The sequence below is a fragment of the Bufo gargarizans genome, chromosome 4, assembly GCF_014858855.1.
Source record: "Bufo gargarizans isolate SCDJY-AF-19 chromosome 4, ASM1485885v1, whole genome shotgun sequence".
Classification (NCBI taxonomy): domain Eukaryota; kingdom Metazoa; phylum Chordata; class Amphibia; order Anura; family Bufonidae; genus Bufo; species Bufo gargarizans.
The window spans coordinates 286,489,844-286,504,639 of record NC_058083.1 but is presented as its reverse complement, the minus strand read 5'-3'; the positions used below and the strand labels follow the sequence as shown (position 1 = coordinate 286,504,639).

Below are 14,796 nucleotides of genomic sequence, written 5' to 3'. Positions count from 1 at the left end.
GTCTGGCTTTTGTAGTTTTAAACCCTCTCAACGTGTGGCTGTGCCCCAGGTCCCACTTGTGGCGCCGATGGCAAACATCTGGTAGAAGCCCTGACATGTTTTTCGACAGCTGGAGGCTGCAGCTTGGACATCCTGGATCTAGATCCCGGCTGGCCAACCTGCAGCTCTCCAGCTGTTGCAAAACTACAACTCCCAGCTGCTCCCATGGAAGAGCTTTGCAGTTCCAGCGCCAACTTCTGGCAACAGAGCTACAACCAAACAGCTGATCACCGGAGGGGAAGGGTGTCAGACCTCCGCGATCAGCGAGTGATTGCCTATCCCGAGGATAGGCCATGGACAGTGCCTTTAAATTGGTTCAGACAGCGTAGTCTGCCTGTAAGGCTGGTAACATATTTCATAGAAAAGCCATGTATATAGAAACCACGGCACTCGATAAGTCGTTTTGCAAAATTCAATTCATTTATTTGTTGTCCATCCCAAAAGGATCTTTTTTATATATTGCAATTGGCCAACGTTTCAGTCCTACTAGGACTGAAACGTTGGCCAATTGCAGTATATAAAAAAGATCCTTTTGGGATGGACAACAAATAAATGAATTGAATTTTGCAAAACGACTTATCGAGTGCCGTGGTTTCTATATATATTGTGATTGATCCCTTCCACTGAGCACCGAACATCATACCCAGGAGTGCCATCCACTATAATCAATATATAGAAAAGCCATGTGACACTTGTGTGACTTGTCTGCATCTTGCTGTCACTTTATTGTAAAAGCACAGGCAAGTCGCAGTGGCACGTGGCTTGTATTGTGGTTTATGATGACAAAGGCAAGTGTGACCCCTGACCAGAAATGTGTGCGGGGAGCTCCCACCCCTCCTCTAACAGATGGTGGCGGAGAGAGAAGTATCGGGTGAAGTGAATATTTTTGACCAAACCTTTTGTTCTCCCAGGAGACAAGCCGCCTCCTGAAGTTTCCGGCAACAGCTTTCTTACTAAATACACGTTCCCCCAAACCAAATGTGTATGGGGGATTTATGATTTACACAGGGCAAGAAGCAGCAGATTATCGGGAAGGAAGCAACAGTCGGCTGCTCAGTCAGTGGGGGTCAAGCTCAGCATTTACATGCAGCGATCTCCTCCACAATATGAGGACTAGGGATCGCTATTGCGATTGTTCATCCTCGTACAGCTGCATTGTTTCTGGGCAGATCGCTGTTTAGACTAGGGTTGGACGATATCAAAAATATTCCCACGATAACGATATTAAGAAATTTATCGCGATAACGATATATATCGCGATAAATGCCCATTTAGAAGAAAAAAACACTTGGGGCCACAAGGAGACGTTACACTGTATTGGGGCAGCCACAAGGAGACGTTATACTGTATGGGGGCAGCCACAAGGAGACGTTATACTGTATGGGGCCGGCCACAAGGAGAGGTTATACTGTATGGGGGCGGCCACAAGGAGAGGTTATACTGTATGGGGGCGGCCACAAGGAGACGTTACACTGTATGGGGGCGGCCACAAGGAGACGTTATACTGTATGGGGGCAGCCACAAGGAGACGTTATACTGTATGGGGGCCGGCCACAAGGAGAGGTTATACTGTATGGGGCAGCCACAAGGAGAGGTTATACTGTATGGGGGCGGCCACAAGGAGAGGTTATACTGTATGGGGGCGGCCACAAGGAGAGGTTATACTGTATGGGGGCGGCCACAAGGAGACGTTACACTGTATGGGGGCGGCCACAAGGAGACCTTACACTGTATGGGGGCGGCCACAAGGAGACCTTACACTGTATGGGGGCAGCCACAAGGAGACCTTACACTGTATGGGGGGCCAGCCAGCAGGAGACCTTACACTGTATGGGGGGCCAGCCAGCAGGAGACCTTACACTGTATGGGGGGCCAGCCAGCAGGAGACGTTACACTGTATGGGGGGCCAGCCAGCAGGAGACGTTACACTGTATGGGGGGCCAGCCAGCAGGAGACGTTACACTGTATGGGGGGCCAGCCAGCAGGAGACGTTACACTGTATGGGGGGCCAGCCAGCAGGAGACGTTACACTGTATGGGGGGCCAGCAGGAGACGTTACACTGTATGGGGGGCCAGCAGGAGACGTTATACTGTATGGGGGGCCAGCAGGAGACGTTATACTGTATGGGGGGCCAGCAGGAGACGTTATACTGTATGGGGGGCCAGCAGGAGACGTTATACTGTATGGGGGGCCAGCAGGAGACGTTATACTGTATGGGGGGCCAGCAGGAGACGTTATACTGTATGGGGGGCCAGCAGGAGACGTTATACTGTATGGGGGGCCAGCAGGAGACGTTATACTGTATGGGGGGCCAGCAGGAGACGTTATACTGTATGGGGGGCCAGCAGGAGACGTTATACTGTATGGGGGGCCAGCAGGAGACGTTATACTGTATGGGGGGCCAGCAGGAGACGTTATACTGTATGGGGGGCCAGCAGGAGACGTTATACTGTATGGGGGGCCAGCAGGAGACGTTATACTGTATGGGGGGCCAGCAGGAGACGTTATACTGTATGGGGGGTCACAAGGAGCGCAGCCGCAAGGAGCCATTACATACAGTTATAATGGGGTGCAGCAGTCACAAAAGGAAACATTACTTAGAGTATATGGGGCAGGGGGGCAGCAGCTGCCCCCTCCATGTCTTATGGCTACCTGTGTGACTGTGACATAAGTTGTCACCGGTGACCTGTCTGGCCAGTGTGCCGGGTGCCCACCATAATTCCTTCTTGTTGGTCAACCGTCATGCTCATCATGTCAAACAGTCATGGGGGAGCCGGGAGGTACTGGAGGGAGACAGGAGTGCAGGGACTCATGATGGCTCAGGAGCATGCAGCTAGTGGCACTGGTAGGCGGCGCAGCCAGGCATGAAGGACCGACTGAGTGGGCACTGGGCCTGGGCCAAGTCATATAACTGGGGTAATAGGCAGAAGTTAGAACTGTGGAGTGACATTTTACACCTTTTAATAGCTGCCCGTCGACAGTCACTCTAATCTCTTCTCTCCGCAGGGGGTGGGTGGGACGGGAGTCGGACGGAGCGTAGCAGGTTCTTCTCTGAGTCTGACTAACTTTCCCGCCACTCGCTGCTGCTGTAGTCTGTAAGTGTACTGCGCTCAGCTCTGCTAGTCTCGGCCTGGGGGCGTGCTGATTCCGACGTTAGAGTAGACGTCGGTCGGTGGGTGGAGTCGGAGACAGCGCATTCAGAACAAGCAGGAGGAGATATAGCTAATGATGGGTGGGGGCAGCGCAGCGGTGCCGCGGACTCTGTTTTTAAAGCTGTGACGTAACGAAATATACCGCGGTATTAGGAAACTGCGATATCGCCATATCGCTGTTTTTTTAATACCGCGGTATATCGAAAAACCGGTATATCGCCCAACCCTAGTTTAGACCGCACAATCTGCTGCCCAGAAATAATAATTGGTGTGCCCTCATGAATGACAGGATCACTCAGATTATCGGGAATCGGCGTCCCTGATAATCTGCCCCACAAACCCGGCATTAGAAGAGGGTACGTCGTGGAATATTCTGACATGAATCTCCTTTGTAGCCAAAAGCATGGTGTGAACAGAGGCCTAACCTTTGTGGCTTTCTGGTCTGCTCAGTAGGGTGCCCTCCTTTATTATCCCAAGCATATGGTTTGGATATCCCCTTTTGAATATGTGCTGTTTCTTGCAGCTGCGCTGGAATCTATTCCAGTGTCTCCCGAGTACAAGCAGTAGGGATCCTGTGTGACCTAGGATCTTCTCACTGAGAACACAAGCCATTAATACAAAGGTGATCACTCGTGTCCCTTCATTGATCAGTCGAGTGCTCTCTGCATTAGTTCTGGACTGAAGCTTGGCAAGCTGCAGGATTCTTATGGTTTGTACCCCCAGGACTGTTTCCAGGAAGACAAAAAGCCATTGAAACAGCTTGTCAGGTGTCTGGCAGTGGCAGATTGTCGGGAACGTTCATTCCTTATAATCTGCCTGAAAATGGAGCCATGTAAATCCACCTTAAGGGTCCCTTTACATGGACCGATGATCAGGCAGACTATAGGGCAGTGTTTATAGAAACGCTCATTCTCAATAATCTGCCACTATAAAAAATGCCAGCGATCGCCTGATGAATGAGCAAACGCTCCTTCATCGGGTAATCGTCTTGTTCGATCAGTACCAACAGTCATCGGATCATACTATCTAAATGGACATCTGCTGCCAAGAATAAGGATTTTCTATGGGGACAAGGGATCACCGTATCGATTACTGGTCCCCTTACAGAGGAGATGATTGGTGAACGTAAATGCAGTTCTCGTCTCCACTGACGAGCAGGCAATTACTGGGAACGTCTGCTTCGTTCCTGATGATCTGCCTGATAATTGATCCATGTATAAGGACCCCAAATGGGTCTGGATATGGGGAGTCTGAGCAGCTGTCAGTAATCCAGATAAAGGCCTCGCCAAGTTCTGGCACAACCTCTCTGGACTAATGGCCTACACCATCTAATGCAGGCCTGCTCAACCTGCGGCGCTCCAGCTGTTGTAAAACTACAACTCCCACAAGGCCCTGCTGTAGGCTGTTTTTCACTGACACTGCACAGCCGAAAAATAATTTTCAAAGCATCTCTTCTTAATGATCCATGAGACACGGACCCATAGACTATAATGGGCGTGATGGATCTATGAACGTGGACAAAATAGAGCATGCATCTGCGCTAAGAACATGGACCGTGGTAAAACACTGATGTCTGAATACACACATTAAAGCCTCATATACACAACTGTTGTTTTGTTCCGTATCCAAGCCGCATTTTTTGCGGTTTGGCTGCGTACCCATTCACTTTAATGGGGCTCCAAAAGATGTGGACAGCACTCCGTGTGTTGTCCGCATCCATTGCTCCGTTCCGTGGCTATAAAATAAAACATGTCCTAGTCTTGTCCGTTTTGCGGACAAGAATAGGCATTTCTATTATGGCCGCCTGTTCCGTTTTGCAAATGGCGGATTGCATACGAGCAGCATCCGTTTTTTGCGGATCTGCAATGTGTACCGCAAAGCATGGTCGTGTGCATGAGGCCTAAAATGAATGGGGATGTGTGCTGTCGTTTGAATGAGTTTACATTTCGGCCTGGGTCTGCTCTAGGGCTGCAACGATTAATCGATGTAATCGATTATATTCGATAACTGGATTCGTTGTCGACGAATCCAGTTATCGAATAATCGCCGATTCGTTGCTATTCGGGCGGGCGCTGCATCTTTATTTTACCTTTTTACAATGACGCTCCCGCTCCTGTAACATTCAGGCAGAGCGGACGGCGGCGTAACGTCACTCAATCACGTGACGCGCCTGCTCCGCCTCCTTCATTCATGAAGTGGGCGGAGCAGGCGCGTCACGTGATTGAGTGACGTTACGCCGCCGTCCGCTCTGCCTGGCTGTTACAGGAGCGGGAGCGTCATTGTAAAAAGGTAAAATAAAGATGCAAGCGCCGGGGCTGTTAGGGGGAAGGGGGGTCTGTGTATAGCACTGCTATGGGGAGGGGGGAGGATCTGTCTATAGCACTGCTATGGGGAGGAGGGGGGGTCTGTGTATGGCACTGCTATGGGAAGGGGGGTCTGTGCACTGTTATGAGGAAAGGGATCTGTGCACTGTTATGCCCATAACAGTGCACATATCCCCCTCTCCATAATAGTGTCGTCCACAGATCCCCCATAATAGTGTCGTCCACAGATCCCCCATAATAGTGTCGTCCACAGATCCCCCATAATAGTGTCGTCCACAGATCCCCCATAAACGCCGTCCACAGATCCCCCATAAACGCCGTCCACAGATCCCCCATAAACGCCGTCCACAGATCCCCCATAATAGTGTCGTCCACAGATCCCCCATAAACGCCGTCCACAGATCCCCCATAAGTGTCGTCCACAGATCCCCCCATAAGTGTCGTCCACAGATCCCCCCATAAGTGTCGTCCACAGATCCCCCCATAAGTGTCGTCCACAGATCCCCCCATAAGTGTCGTCCACAGATCCCCCCATAAGTGTCGTCCACAGATCCCCCCATAAGTGTCGTCCACAGATCCCCCCCATAAGTGTCGTCCACAGATCCCCCCCATAAGTGTCGTCCACAGATCCCCCCCATAAGTGTCGTCCACAGATCCCCCCCATAAGTGTCGTCCACAGATCCCCCCCATAAGTGTCGTCCACAGATCCCCCCCATAAGTGTCGTCCACAGATCCCCCCCATAAGTGTCGTCCACAGATCCCCCCATAAGTGTCGTCCACAGATCCCCCCATAAGTGTCGTCCACAGATCCCCCCATAAGTGTCGTCCACAGATCCCCCCATAAGTGTCGTCCACAGATCCCCCCATAAGTGTCGTCCACAGATCCCCCCATAAGTGTCGTCCACAGATCCCCCCATAAGTGTCGTCCACAGATCCCCCCATAAGTGTCGTCCACAGATCCCCCCATAAGTGTCGTCCACAGATCCCCCCATAAGTGTCGTCCACAGATCCCCCCATAAGTGTCGTCCACAGATCCCCCCATAAGTGTCGTCCACAGATCCCCCCATAAGTGTCGTCCACAGATCCCCCCATAAGTGTCGTCCACAGATCCCCCCATAAGTGTCGTCCACAGATCCCCCCATAAGTGTCGTCCACAGATCCCCCCATAAGTGTCGTCCACAGATCCCCCCATAAGTGTCGTCCACAGATCCCCCCATAAGTGTCGTCCACAGATCCCCCATAAGTGTCGTCCACAGATCCCCCCATAAGTGTCGTCCACAGATCCCCCCATAAGTGTCGTCCACAGATCCCCCCATAAGTGTCGTCCACAGATCCCCCCATAAGTGTCGTCCACAGATCCCCCCATAAGTGTCGTCCACAGATCCCCCCATAAGTGTCGTCCACAGATCCCCCCATAAGTGTCGTCCACAGATCCCCCCATAAGTGTCGTCCACAGATCCCCCATAAGTGTCGTCCACAGATCCCCCATAAGTGTCGTCCACAGATCCCCCATAAGTGTCGTCCACAGATCCCCCATAAGTGTCGTCCACAATTTGTTTTAATATGGCCTTTGAACATAATTTTTCAAGTAAGATCATATAAACCTCTGTTTTGTAATTTTGTCGTTTTTCCCGATTAATCGTAGAAATTAATCGGCAACTAATCGATTATTCAAATAATCGTTAGCTGCAGCCCTAGTCTGCTCCATAGTGAAGTAGTAGTTGCTCTGTATGCTTCCAACACGTGCATACAATGATGGGGACTGTCCACTGCTTCTGTATAGTAATTACTATATCATCTAATTTAGAACCATATTCAACTGTAATTGTGACACATTCTCAGGATAGGTTATTAGTGGAGGCCTGACACCCGGCATCCCTGCCAATCAGCTGTCAGCAGTCACATGGCCTATGTGCAGTCCTATTCAAATGAATGGGGCTGAGCTCCAACACCCGCTATACAGTGTATAGTGCTATGCTTGGTTTGCTGTGAGGATGCTGTAGCCTCTTCAAACATCTGATCGGTGGTGGTGCCGAGATTGGAACCCCCACTGATCAGCTAAGGGTGACCTATCCTGAGGATATGTCATCAGTATTTTACCCTTGGAAAACCCATTTAATCTAGAAAAAAAAGCTACTTGTATTTTTGGTTTGTTTTTTCACAATTTGCAACATTTTATATTTTTTTTATTGGTTCAATGTATTTAAAATAAAAAAATAAACCAACTTTGCAAATAGACTACATTAAAGGGGTTCTCCAGCACCATGTTTTTTTCCAATAGCTCCCAATGCCTTAAAATAACATAAGGAGCAATACTCCCCTGTCAGTTTGGGCCAGTCGGACTCCTTCAGTCAATGACTAGCAGACATAGAATGGAGTGCGGCTACAGGATCAGACTACGCAGGGTGAAATAAAAATGATATAATGTACTTGGGACAGGCCATCACATAGGACCACCGTTATTACCAGCAAGAAGGTGTCTGCTTTCTGTTAACTAGACATTGGCTTTGAGGCATTGTTTTACATGTTTTTCTTGTATTCCCTTTGTAGAACACGTCCGACTGAGAACCATCCGTAATGTATATAGAAGCTGCTTATGGTATCAGCTGAAGGCTATAAAGCCACAACAGAATATCGCTCCAACTGTGAAGTAAGTACAAGCTCTGCATTGTTCTCTTCCATCAGCTCTTACTACTATACATATATGGGGATCACCTCTCCACTAAAACTGGGGCTGAGGCCGGCAGACCTCATTCCCTTAACATGCCTAGAATCGCTTTAAAGAGGAGTTTCTGTAATAAAGATTTTGAAGCAAGTGCTGGCATGCCCCTGTCATAGAAGATTCATATTTACCGGCTCCTCCCCACTCTGGTCCTCGGTTTTCTCCAGCTTCCGGTCCCTGCAGTGTTTGCATCAAGCTAGCTATGGGCCAATGACTGGCTTTAGCATTGTCGTGCTGCTTGTGGTCACTTCACTGCTGAAGCCAGTCATTGGCTGCAGCAGTGCAAGTGACCATGCCCAAAGGGGGGGAGGAAGAGCGGTGTGGAGCAGGTAAGTAAGAATCTTCTATTTCAGGAGGCAAGCTGCGGGCACTTGATTAGAAATCAGTATTACCGGAGAACCCCTTTAAGGCCGGGTACATATTATGGACACAATTGTGATTCCTATGACTTTCAGTTGGGGTCATTAGACCTGCTTTCGTGCTTGGTCTTGTGGCTAATATGGCAAGTAATTTGTTCCTCTTGTCGATGGAGTAAAGTACTGAATCATTGTAGTGTTAGAGTATGCTTTGCATATTCTCTTCGCTGAGTCAGAAGCAGTGGCTGGAAATGAAGGCACTAGACTAACAGTGTTATAGTATAAGTAGGAGTTAAGTAACTGGTACCGAGGGACCTGATGAGATCATTGATTCTGGAGTTTATTTTTTTTAAATGCATACTCTGTCATTAGCTTCTTGTTTGTCTGCAACATATGCTTGGAGTTGACAGACGATATCTCAAAATGCCTGCCTTTGGATTACGTGGCAATACCTGTTGCACAACCAAAGATCGCTGTGTAGTGCAGTGCGACTTGCAAGTTGTCGTGACCCAGAATCGTAAAATCTAGCATTTTCTGATTTTTGTGCGCGATGTTGCAGCGACTTGCAGGTTTTCTGCGACCCCATTTAGTTCAGTGGCTACACAGCGATCTTTGGTGGAAAATGAGAAGTAAATGTGAACAGTTGCTGCTCATGGACTTCTGCCAACTCTCTAATCCATTGGGTGTATTTGCACAGGAAAATAGTGCTGCTGCTTGGATGGGCATTGTTTATATTTCTTGCCTACAAAGTTTCCAAAACTGATAAAGAATACCAGGAATACAATCCATATGAAGTTCTAGGCTTAGATCCGGTGAGTACAATTTTCATCAGTAATACTTTCAAATATTGTCAGAACTCCCAGTCATGTACATCATAGTGTTATGCAAGGCTTCTATGGAGTCCCCTGCTTATGACATTCAAACATCTTCTGGACAGCCCCATCACAGCAACCATTGGACAAACTTGTAGGGTTTGGTTCTTTAGCCCCATAAAGTGGTTGTCTCATTTCGGACAATGGGGGCATATCGCTAGGATATGCCCCCATTGTCTTGTAGGTGTGGGTCCCACTGCTGGAGAACGTAGCCCCAAAGTGGTGGAGGGCGCACTGTGCATGTGCAGCCGCCCTCCATTAATTTTTTTTTTTATGGGGCCGCCGAAAATAGCCGAGCGCTGGCTCTGCTATTTCCGTTGAGCCCATAGAAGTGAATGGGAGCGGTGGCCGGTCATGTGCGGTGCGCTCCCATTCACTTCTATGGGGAGTGTGCTTGGTGGTGGCCTGACCGGAGTCCTCCAGCCACCACCTTGCCCCGATTGTCTGAGATGAGACAACCCCTGTAATGGGGTTGTCCAAGATAATTAAGGCACGGACATGCCCCCGTAAAATTGAAAGTGGTATACTTGGTACTTTATCAGGAGCTATTCTTTGGTCTACCAATCTGATCCTCCTGCCGCTGCTAGTTTACAACCTGCAGCGATGATGTGCTGTATACCTGTATGTAAACGAGCAGCGGCAGGAGGACTGGACCAGCAGTACACAGAATGGCGCAGAGAAAGGGGCAAGTATACCATCACTTTTTATTTTGCATAAAGGATACCATTTTTTTATTTTATTTTACATCAAGTATGCCATCATTTTCTTTTGGTTTACACAAAGGATAACATTTTATTTACTTTAGATCAAGTGTACCATCACGTTTTATTTTACATCAATCAGCAGCATGTCAGAGACTTAATTATATTGGACAGTCCCTTTTTAAGTTTAAATTCATTTATTTTTTTGTATTTTTTTCATATTAACATTTTGATCGCCATAACTTTTTTTTTTTCATCAAGGTTTGTTTTTTGTGGGACAAGTACAGTATTTTTCGCCCTGTAAGAAGCACCGGCTCATAAGACGCACCTAGGTTTTAGAGGAGGACAATAAGAAAAAAAATATTTTTCATTAGATCTCAGATCAGGCCAGCAATCAGACCTCATCTGACAGCCCCAATCAGACCCCCAATGTTAATAAGACCCTTAATCAGGCCTCAGATCAGCCCATTAGCCCCCGTGTCATTTATTATGCCCCCTGTGCCATTTATTATGCCCCCAGTATGAGCCCCAGTGCCACAGAGCAAATAAAATAAAAATAAAACACTTGCCTCTCCTGCATGCTGCCGCTCCTCACCTCCAGCGCGCTCTGTCTTCTTCCTGCTGTCGGTTGTGCTGTGACCCGGCGCGCACAGCGTGAGGTCACAGCGCGCCCTCACACTGTGCGTAGCCTTCACAGCCGAGGACCAGGAAGAGGTGAGTACAGAGCCTTCACTGCTTCCTGGTCCTCTGATACTAATGAGCACTTCCAAAATGGAAGCACTTCATGTGTCGATTTTTTTAATCTATTGCCATAATAAGGCTTTTATTGGGGAATTTTCTTTTTTTCTACCTTTTTTTTTTTTTTTTTTTTTTTTTTTTTTTTTTTTTGGGCACTTTGAACACTGCTACAATAAACTGGAATACTTCTAGATTACTGTGTATTCTGCTTGTTAGTACCTAATAGAAGTACAAAGATGGCAGACCTAGTAGCCTACATTATGGCCCAGCTGCAGTAATAATCCAATGACACCCCATGATGTTGTGCATAATTTGTAAAGCACATTTTCAGAGTAAACCTAGGTACTTGTGACTAGGAAGCCTGTGGTTCAGCTGCATGAAGCTCCTGACAGGTTCCCTTTAACAGACAATCTTACCACATATTACTCTATATAGTGATTTAAGTAGATCCTCAGTCAATGTAGATGTTACTGACCTGTTTCTTTGCAACACTTTTTGTTAAAAGGGTGCCACTGTCGCAGAAATTAAGAAACAGTACCGTCTGCTTTCGCTGAAATTTCACCCTGATAAAGGAGGAGATGATGCTATTTTCATGAAGATTGCAAAGGCATATGAAGCGTAAGTACTTTACATAGCGTCTTTCACTGATTATTCATATAAAGAGGGGTTCTGCCATGAGACCTGGCAGGTAAGAGTATAGCCTCCTGATATAGATGGCTCAAGAGGAAAATATAAAAAGTGTCTTTTGTGTTAAGCTGTGTACATTGTGCAGAAGGGGGATTCACCCTGCAGCTCCTAGGTCGCATATGAGGTGTGACTTCATGTGACGTGAACAAGATTAACACAGGGAAAAGGATCTGTGGAGGAGATAGAAGATCAAATGCGTTTAAGTGGACCGCACAATTTCTCTTGGTAACTTCTCAAGTTCAAACCATCCAATTTTTTTGCATATGGGTAAAACATCAGATTCCACAAAGCTCTTCCTCTCACAGAGAGCCCTGTGGAGTATCAAAGACCGCACCAATAGTGAAGTCCTGTAGTAGACACTATTCACATGCACTTGTATTTGTTATACTCACAAGCGCCGGAGAAAATGCGAGGACACATCAAACACATATGACGTCTCCTGTGTCTCTCCCGTGGTTAATTCTACAGATAGAAATTTGCTCCAATAGTGAAGCACTGCAAACACTTTGCCTAAAAAAATGTTTTTTATTATACTCACAAGCGTAGATGGTTTGAACTTGAAGTTACCAAGAGAAATTGCGTGGTCCTCTGTGCCCGTAAAATCCCGCGCCTGGGCCGTCTCATTTAGTATTCGGCGCAGTGCGTGAAGCTGGCAGCAGGAGAGCGTCCTTCACTCACTGTGCCGAATACTAAACAGGAAGGCGCAGGATTTTACGGGCACTGAGGAGAACTAGGACGTCAATCAACTAGACATGGGCGTGCAAAAGGCTGAGAAGACGGAGCCTCTAGGTGCTGCAGCAACGCCCTAGTAGCACCTAGAGGCTCATTAGCATATTATACAAGTCTTTATTTTGAGGGAACAGCGGCAAGCTGGGAGTTAAAAATCATACAGTTATGGTATGTTCTGCTGACATTAGCACATCACTAATGTCGCATAACGATTTTTCTGATGACAGAAACCCTTTAACAATTTGAGGTTAGTTATTAATCTGAAGGTGTTTTTTTGAAGAGGTAAAGTGTTTTACAATATAGAACATCCATATTAGTCGCTTTGACAATGTACTTTACTGTATTTCACACTATACTTGACTATAAGATGCACTCCAGGTTTAGACAACAGAAAATTAGAAAAAAATATTTATTTAACCTTATTTATCTTAATTTAAATTATTTATTTAACCTTCCTTGGTGCTTTAATGAAGTGGAGGGTCCCTTCATAAGGCATTACACAACAGTTATAAAAACATGCACGTGTGTGTATATATGTGTGTGTATGTATGTATGTGTATATATATATATATATATATATATATATATATATATATATATATATATATATATATATATATATATATATATATATATATATATTTTATTATACACACACACACACACATACGCCATGGAGCCACCCTCTGGTAATTGGGTGGATAGTATAATTAATATAAATAGAACAACATTTAAATAATGCTTATAAAAGTTAAAAAGAATAAAGAGCCACCCAGTGTATACCCCATTAGTGCATAGAATATGAGACAGAACTCTCAAGAGAGGATTCCATTAACCCCTTTCAAGCTGAATTTTTGGTCACTAACAGTTGAAGGGGAGGGCTGCCTTAAAGGGAACCTGTCACCGGGATTTTGTATATAGAGCTGAGGACATGGGTTGCTAGATGGCCGCTAGCACATCCGCAATACCCAGTCCCCATAGCTCTGTGTGCTTTTTATTATGTAAAAAAACTATTTGATACATATGTAAATTAACCGGAGATGAGTCCTGTCCCTGACTCATCTCACATACAGGACTTATCTCAGGTTAATTTGCATATGTATGAAATAATTTTTTTTTTACACAATAAAAGCACACAGAGCTATGGGGACTGGGTATTGCGGATGTGCTAGTGGCCATCTAGCAACCCATGTCCCCGGCTCTATACAGAAAATCCAGGTGACAAGTTCCCTTTAAATAATTTATGTCCATTGTGAAATACCCCTTTTAAAAAAGTTAAAAAAATGTTGACATATTGGGGGAGATTTATCAAAACTGGTGCTAGGAAAAGGGTTTAGTAGATGCTCATAATAACCAATCAGATGCCTGTTCTCATCTCTTCGTTGCGTTAGGTAATTCTCAACATTGCTCTCTAGTATTGCTAAAGGTAATCCTGTATGTTAGACATGTCTTAATTGAAGCTCATTGGTAATTTAACTTGCCTTCATCTGTAGTTTAACAGATGATGAATCCAGGAGAAATTGGGAAGAATATGGCAATCCTGATGGACCACAAGGTAAGCCAATTTTAACTGTTTTAGTGTACTTTTATTTTTATAGAATTTACTCCAAAGACAATTTGTGTGTGTGTGTACAGTATATTATCCTATTTGTACATGAATACAGCAGTCACTTTTGTCCTTATTTTTCATATAGCTACACATTTTGGCATTGCGTTGCCAGCTTGGATTGTGGACCAGAGAAATTCTATGCTGGTGAGTTATTGGGCAATGAATTGGTTTCAGAAAGAGTTTGTGGTATACCTGAAACAGCTTTTACGGAACGTGACTTACCTTATCTAATTCTTGGTTTAGGTGTTGCTGGTTTATGGACTAGCCTTTATGGTCATCCTTCCAGTTGTTGTGGTAAGTACCGTACAGTTATGTCTGCACCTGGTAACCTACTGGAAACATTAATGAATAAAGATGGAATAGTTGGATGGCCTGTGTTACTTTCCCGTCACAGTCTATTTTTATTTTTTACATTTTATTTTTAGCCAAAGTCAGGTTATTATGTTCCCTTTACTTTCAGAGAGGTGGGCCTTTTCCTGTTTTGTAGTTGGCAAAGCTGACCGCAGAAGGTGTGGCTATATTGGTTGTAGTGTTTGAGTAGGCTTCTCAGAGACTAATGGTAGAGCCGTTACTTCGTTATTGGGGGGATCTGCTGGTAAAATGCTTTTGATTTCTTTTAAAGTGGAATATTGATGATGAACTGATTGAGGATAGATCATACATTTTTCATCGATGGGGGTCCAACTCCCAGCACTGCCACAGATGAGCTGTTTAAAGAGGACATAGCGGTCAGATGAGTGCTGTGGCCTCCTCACAGCATAACCTGCACAGAGCTGTGATTGCAGCCCAGTCACTGGAATAGGACATGTAACCGATGAACGTAATGTCACTGGCTTAGGAAGAGGCCGTGGCGCTCACCGATGCAT

At 46.1% G+C, this 14,796-nt stretch overlaps 1 protein-coding gene across 1 annotated transcript in view; it reads left to right on the top strand.

Annotated features, from left to right (window-relative positions):
• The window catches only part of SEC63 (SEC63 homolog, protein translocation regulator), a 55,565-nt gene that overhangs the window by 2,594 nt on the left and 38,175 nt on the right, over nt 1–14,796 (top strand). The window contains exons 2-7 of the mRNA XM_044290086.1: nt 8,067–8,166; nt 9,292–9,406; nt 11,411–11,523; nt 13,815–13,876; nt 14,016–14,074; nt 14,174–14,224. Of these exons, the coding sequence (XP_044146021.1) occupies nt 8,067–8,166; nt 9,292–9,406; nt 11,411–11,523; nt 13,815–13,876; nt 14,016–14,074; nt 14,174–14,224 (500 nt within the window). The remainder of the gene's footprint in view (nt 1–8,066; nt 8,167–9,291; nt 9,407–11,410; nt 11,524–13,814; nt 13,877–14,015; nt 14,075–14,173; nt 14,225–14,796) is intronic.